The following is a 7,221-nucleotide window of genomic DNA, read 5'->3' as shown; positions in this document are numbered from 1 at the left end:
TGTGTTCTAAATTACATCATATAAAATATTATAAACTTAAAACGAGCTGGGTCAGGCTCAGGCCTTGAAAATTCAAACACGAGTCCAGCCCATATTTTAAACAAGCCTATTATTTTTGCCCAAACCCTCTTAAATTTTAGGCCTAAACAAGTAACCCGACCCATGAACAAGTCTAACTCAAACCAACTCCTCTCAACACCCCATGATTATCTTAACCACATTAGTAAACTCATCCTAATCATATAATCATTCAAATTCATCCTTTCATTTCATCACTTGCAGCTATTAGTAGAAATGCAACTCCTACCGTAATGCTTCGGTTTACATAATATCAATGAAGCAAGTATTTTTGAGAGAAGAAATTTTGAGTTAAATAGATTAAAAAAATTTAATAAGTAGGGCACGTGTTTGGATATAGAATTAGTTTATTGTTTTTAAGCTTATAATTCAATCGAGTGGTTTAAGTGTTTTTGTAATTATTTTAATTAAGTTTATGTTAAGCATTTAATTTTTGAAGTTTTTATTTTAATAATGAATTTTTACATGTGAGATATTGAAAATGTGGAGAAAAGAAGAAGATGAATTTTAATATCTGAAACCCCAATATTATAGTAAAATCGTAGCATCAAGTCTGATATGAGCATATTAGAGACCCCACATTTAAAGAACGTCACATTAACTCTTGAGCTTAACCCATTTCTTAGTCAATAGTTGATAATGACTAAGAATTAGACTCTGCAAAAATTGAATGACCCAAATACTCACAAAAGATAAAAATAAAAAATAAAAAATAAGAAGGGGAGTTGACCCAACCCCATCATCATTAGGGAATATAAATATCTCATTTTTAGAAGAGAGAAAAAGACCAATTTTCAAAAGAAATAGGGAGAAGAAAATGAAAGAAAGAGACGAACCATTTGAGGAAAATCACCTTATTTGGCTAAAAATCTTCACTTTTCTCTTTATATTTTGTTTCTTTTCTTATTTGTATCTTGGAGCATGACAGGATTTATCTTAATAGTTTTAAATTGGTATTATGGGCTAAACGTTTATTAGTTAGGATGATTATGGAACTTTAATATGCAATTATTGGTATTTTGTTAAGAATATTTAATGCAATATGAGATTGATTCATTCAAGTGTTATTCAGGATTTAATCTTTAATTTATTTTATTTTAATCTTGTAAGTTTAATTAAAGGATTGAAACATAGTAATTTCGAGAAAAACTTATAATGATTTAAATCCAAATTAATAAATTGTCATATTATCATCGTTACCAATAATTACATATTAACTAGCTCATCATTATCATTTGATGTTATTGTTATTAAATTACTTCAACCATTTTATACATTTAATCAAATTTATATTTACTTTCCAAATTATCATTTATTAATTCGCAATTTATATTTCAAAATCAATTTCGCGATTATATGGATGCATTTCATAAGAAATTCTTGGAAAAATATGAATAACAAATATGTCGAACTGTGGCTGCCTACAACACGATTAATAAATCTGGTTTCCTGTTGCTATCTTTTGACAGTCAACAAAGAGAACAACCTTAGCTCCCAAGAATTTAAGACACAAACAACCCCACCAATTTCTCAAAGTAGGGCTGGCAATGGGGATGATGAGGCTTTCCAAATGCTTGGTGTCGTTGTTGTTTCTTGTGGCTCTGTCGGGATTCACCCATGGATTTGTGATGTCGCCTCGCACTTTGCTTAACCGCTTCTCTCAAAACAGCAATTATTATTTAACCACTGAAGAGCACTGGTTCGATCAGACTCTCGATCACTATTCTCCTTACGTAATTCTCTACACCCTTTCTGTTTTTCTGATCTCTTTTCTTTTCTTTCCATTCCAAATTCTATTTCTTTATTCCCAAGTTTGCATCTTTTAATTTCATTTATCAAGCTTCATTAATTTGCGGGAAATCAGGTAAACTTTCTATTAGTTTTCTGTACTTAATACGGGTATTTTCCCCCTGGCAGGACCACCGGCAATTTAAGCAACGTTACTATGAATTCCTTGACTACTTTCAAGTTCCCGATGGACCCATTTTCTTAAAAATTTGTGGGGAGTCTTCGTGCAATGGCATAAGCAATGACTATCTCGGCGTAAATTCTACTATTTCGCTTCAAACCCATTTTTTTTACAGAGAAAACGAATTTGATTTTGGAAGAAAATGTCTTAATAATTATTGTATTGTTATGAGTTTCAGGTTTTGGCCAAGAAGTTTGGGGCTGCCGTGGTTTCACTTGAGCATCGTTACTATGGGAAAAGCAGCCCTTTTAAGTCACACACAACGGAAAATCTGAAATATCTTTCATCTAAGCAGGCTCTCTTTGACTTGGCTGTTTTCCGTCAATGGTATCAGGTAAGTTACTCAATCGTTTTTCCCTTTGATAAATCAGGTTTTTGTTAGTGCCGGGTTTAGCTTGCCTAGTATTGTCTTATTGGGTTTTTATTGGATTGACTGAAGTCAATTGTCTCATGTTTTAGATGTTAAGTTCATGTTCACCTTATCATTTTTATTTATGGTGCTTCTGTTTTGTAGGAATCCTTAAACTTGAAGCGAAGTAAAACAGGTGCTGAGAATTCATGGTTTGTTTTTGGCATTTCATACTCTGGTGCTCTTAGTGCATGGTTTCGTCTTAAGTTTCCTCATTTAACATGTGGAAGCCTGGCAAGTTCTGGTGTTGTTCTTGCTGTTTACAACTACACTGATTTTGATAAGCAGGTAAGAGATTGATGCTCCCTTCACCTCACTTTTTTTGTATTACATTTTGCTATTCATCTGTTATCTTTTTAATTGTATAAACTAGTTCAATTGAGGATTAAGGCTTACAATTATTGTTCTTTCAAGGGTAAACATAGGAATAGAGAGATATAGTTCTGTTACTTTGTTTAATGTCTTAATATTTGGTAAAGCCGGTGGTGGAAATTTGATGAGATTGAGTGGTTTAAGGGAGTTCATCTTGTAACTATATGTTTGTATACTGAGATTTTTCTTTTCATTTCCTGAATATTTTCTTCAGTTATAGATTTTCCTTCACCTTCATTCACCTTATTCTTTTAACCCTCCACCATGTGCAGGTTGGTGAGTCAGCTGGTCCTGAATGCAAAGCCGTGTTACAAGAAATCACTGAACTTGTTGATCGAAGTCTTGAATCAAACAGAAAAGAACTGAAGAAGCAGTTTGGCGCAGCTGAGGTTGAATCTTCTTTCCTTTTATTTCTCTATTGTAGAAATCCTCTACTTAAATTGCAAAGTGATGAGGTTTTAATACATTTTCATCTCCTGATACTGATGCTGATAATTTGTTTCTGTTTCCAGCTTGAGATTGATGGTGATTTCCTTTATTTCCTGGCAGATGCAGCTGTTATTGCGGTACATTTGCTTTCTCCTTTTCTCCTCTAACTCACTAATGGTTCTGCTCTTCAGTAATCTTAATCCCTATGAATCTGCAGTTTCAATACGGAAATCCGGATGCATTATGCACCCCTCTTGTTGAAGCAAAAAAGGCTGGAGAGGATTTGGTGGTATGCTTGTATTACACATTATGCGTCTTTGCAGTTTTCTCAGACTATATGATTTGTGGACAATAATTTCTTATACCTTTTGCAGGCTGTCTATGCCAAATATGTCAAAGACTTCTACGTTGGAACTTTTGGTGTCAGTGTTGAAACTTATAATCAGAATCACTTGAAGAACACTGCTGTTAATGAAGGTAGTTCCGATCGGCTATGGTGGTTTCAAGTGTGTACTGAAGTGGCCTATTTCCAGGTGGCACCCTCAAATGATAGCGTCCGCTCTTCCAAAATTAATACAAAGTATGTTTCTAATATCACGTAATGTAATTGATGCTAAGGTTGCTTTCTGTGTTACTTCTGCTATCTGTACTTTTGTCAGATTGCAAAAGTGTATAGTGAATGATTTTTCTTTCCTATGTTTTTGTGACCATCCGACCATACAAATGTATTTGCTCGTATTGCAGATACCACTTGGATCTTTGCAAGAACGTCTTTGGAGAAGGCATCTACCCAGAGGTTGATATGACAAATATATACTATGGAGGAACAAAAATTGCAGGTCAAGGCATAATCTTTCTTGTTTTTCTGCCTTTTCTTCACCGTGAAGTTTCCATTGCTTTTACAAAAATTTAGTCTTGTAGGCTTCTAGCATTAAAGGCTTTTGAGTCTTTTCCTTCTTTGGTCAATCCCTGTTATGGTAATTGCTGGTATGGATTTGCCTTTGTTACTTCTGGTTGTCCAGCATATAATTTTCCCCTCAAACATGCACGCCACCTTCAGACACCTACAGACAGTCTTGCTTGGTCCTGTCATTGTTTGCTACTTCCATGCCAGCAGACCTAGGTGTGGGACTCATTGATTGCATGCATGCAAAAAATGGGGTATTCTGTCTAGATGTTCTTATAAGCCCAGTAGATGCTTCTTGTGTAAAATATCATTTCTTTGATGTCGTTTCAAGAAATTATCTTCAATCTCTATAGATTAAAGCCTTCTGTTCAGCTTAATGCCAGGTGTATTCATTCATTTCCATCTAAATCTTTGGGTTTACTTAAGTCAGAAAACAAACTATGTTGTACTTGTTAGGAAAGGAAGTGAGTGATTATGTTTGTCCGAAGGAAAATGCATGGCCTCAAAGTCGAGAGAGATGAACAGTTCTTTTAGCATTTGAGGGCTAAATACTTAACTTGATCCTGGCGTAAAAGAAAAAAAGATTAAAATAATGGTTTACATTTTTGTTGGTTATATTCTCGTGCTTGTACCATTGCACTCAGTAACATGCATATACTATAGTTCAGTTGGCCTTAGAAAAATATGAATTTGCAGGTTCAAAAATCGTTTTTACAAATGGCTCACAGGATCCATGGCGCCATGCTTCCAAACAGACATCATCGCCAGACAGTAAGTTTCCATTAACATTACCAATTACTTTGATGAATACCCAGATTCCAAATTAAAAGAAGAGGCTTCATAGGAACTCTTACGTTGTGATTAAGAAAAGTGCTATTTTCTTTAGGTTGTGAGATTATCTAGAAAATGGAAATAACTTAATAGTATTGATCAATAATTTCACCTTTTTATCATAGTTCACTCTAAGAACTTACTCTGGAACATTTCAGTGCCTTCGTACATTATTACTTGTCATAATTGCGGCCATGGAACTGATATGCGAGGATGTCCCCAATCGCCTTTAAGCATTGAAGGTAAGAACTGGTTGCTAATGGAATCTAAGCTATGTTGAAAAAACCCAATAAGTTAATGTTTTAAGCACATTTTGGCAGTCAATAGCACATATTCGAGTTTCAAGCACATTCTCTAAAGCTGTGATCTAATTTGTCATTTCAGGTAATGCTGAGAACTGCAGCGCCCCTGATGCAGTGAACAAGGTGAGGCAAAAGATGATAGAACACATCGACTTGTGGTTGTCTGAGTGCAAGGGCACGGGTAGGAGCTCCATGTAAACTTGTCGGGCATAAACCCAGATATGTAAATGCAAACCCATAAATAAACCATTATGTTTTTGTATGTGACGTTATGAACAGAACTGACAGCCAAGGCATTGCCGGTGTTATTCGTCTGTAACATGTACTTTACACTCAGTTCCCTTTTCATGTAATACATGTCTGGCATCATAATAATCAAAGAACAATATTTGCATGGCTTGATCGGGTCTTCGGGTGACAGCCGTATATCCTCACCAACTAAACTGCAACAGCCAGATATTTAGATAACATATTGAAACAGTGAGCAGAGATATTTAGATAACATTATTGCTAGCCTGAAATAGATTGATAGACACACTTTTCTAAGACCACAGTTTCTGACACTTTTGTTGCCTTTCATCCTTTAAAGATAGTTGAAATACAAAGCTCTTTCTTAATGTTCAATATTCAATGAAGTGTATATATATTAAATGACTGGATGAAATACATCGTTATGGAATAAAGGAATCATGCATCTAAATTTGACATTTTCTGGCGCAAATTTATTAAATGATATATAAATTACCCAAAATACTAATCATCCTGTTATGCTGCAAAAATATCGTCAGCATTTGTGTTAAAAATTATGCATTGAGTTGTACTTAAAGAATTAATATTAATAAAACAATGGTTCTTAAAAACTAAAATAAAAGAAATTCATTATTTTAAATTAATAAAATGAAATTAAAACTAAAATAAAAGCTTTTGAACATTTAAAATACAAAAAGAAATATCATGTCGATCATACTTTGATTATTTTTGCTATCTCATAAAGAATAACATTGTAGTATATTGAGTCAAGTTCAAGTATTAAATTAAACAAAAAATATTAGGCATCAAATTAGAAAAAGAATCAAGTTTAAGTAACAAACAGGATCCAAAAAGATTAACTATCAAATTAGACTTAAAAAAATATAAATATCAAATTAAGAAAAAAAATATCGCAAATGTTAAGCTAGGTTTTTGTTGGTGCGATTCCCAATTCCGGCATACCTTTCAATGTGTTGATGTTTTGAGAAATCATGTTTTTCTAATCTTTTGTCTTATTTTGATATTTCAAAATTTATGCATTCTTTTGTAAATATCGACTTAGTTGTATCGTATTAATTTCCTGTATATATGAAGTAAAATCAAAAGCTAAGCTGTCTCCGATTTTACAAGTTATACAGACCAAATGAATTATATATGATAAAGCACATATTGAGGGTATGACAGCGTAATTTATCAAAAAAAGTCAATTTTTTTTAAATTTATCGAAATGGACCTGATAATTTATTATTTACCAAGAATTTTGATCCGCCATCAATTTTCTCAGCATCATCAATTAAATTCTCAATCCAATTACGCTTCAAGTAGATCAAGTTCATATTATGAACATCAACTGCGGCATATTCATCTGGATTAGCCCTTTGTCCTTTCTCATTGACCTTTTTACGTGTTTTACGTCTCTTATCACAGGCAATTATAGGTTGACTATCACTGTTCCCATCAACAGCTAATTGGATAGCAGCAGCTTCAATAGGTTCACCTCTAACAGTATCAATGGCCCTTGAATGGTCTTGGATGAGAAAGTATGATTCAAGAAGCTTTAACATTTCAAAGTGGCCCACCCTTTCTTTTCCAAACAACTTCATAAGCCTTGAATCACAAATAATGTGGGATTTCTGTCGAGGATCACGAAGATTGTTTCGTGTTATGTGATAGA

At 33.7% G+C, this 7,221-nt stretch overlaps 1 protein-coding gene across 1 annotated transcript; it reads left to right on the top strand.

The window, feature by feature from the left end:
• The first annotated feature begins 1,496 nt into the window (after positions 1-1,496).
• On the top strand, positions 1,497-5,697 carry LOC105803739 (probable serine protease EDA2). Its single transcript, XM_012636129.2, has 12 exons — positions 1,497-1,811; positions 1,996-2,121; positions 2,226-2,381; positions 2,562-2,744; positions 3,101-3,217; positions 3,341-3,394; positions 3,475-3,546; positions 3,632-3,837; positions 4,002-4,096; positions 4,861-4,935; positions 5,154-5,237; positions 5,380-5,697. The coding sequence occupies exons 1-12, from the start codon at positions 1,626-1,628 to the stop codon at positions 5,493-5,495; spliced, it is 1,470 nt and encodes a 489-aa protein (XP_012491583.1). The 5' UTR covers positions 1,497-1,625; the 3' UTR covers positions 5,496-5,697.
• Positions 5,698-7,221: the final 1,524 nt, after the last annotated feature.

The sequence above is a fragment of the Gossypium raimondii genome, chromosome 11 (genome assembly GCF_025698545.1).
Source record: "Gossypium raimondii isolate GPD5lz chromosome 11, ASM2569854v1, whole genome shotgun sequence".
Classification (NCBI taxonomy): domain Eukaryota; kingdom Viridiplantae; phylum Streptophyta; class Magnoliopsida; order Malvales; family Malvaceae; genus Gossypium; species Gossypium raimondii.
The sequence above is the reverse complement of the archived record's forward strand: the minus strand, read 5'-3'. Positions and strand labels throughout refer to the sequence as shown.

Coding starts and splice junctions, on each gene's coding strand:
- LOC105803739 (XM_012636129.2), top strand. CDS start 1,626: ATGGGGATGATGAGGCTTTCCAAATGCTTGGTGTCGTTGTTGTTTCTT. Junction 3,395..3,474: donor CAGATGCAGCTGTTATTGCG/GTACATTTGCTT, acceptor ATGAATCTGCAG/TTTCAATACGGAAATCCGGA. Junction 4,097..4,860: donor TGGAGGAACAAAAATTGCAG/GTCAAGGCATAA, acceptor ATGAATTTGCAG/GTTCAAAAATCGTTTTTACA.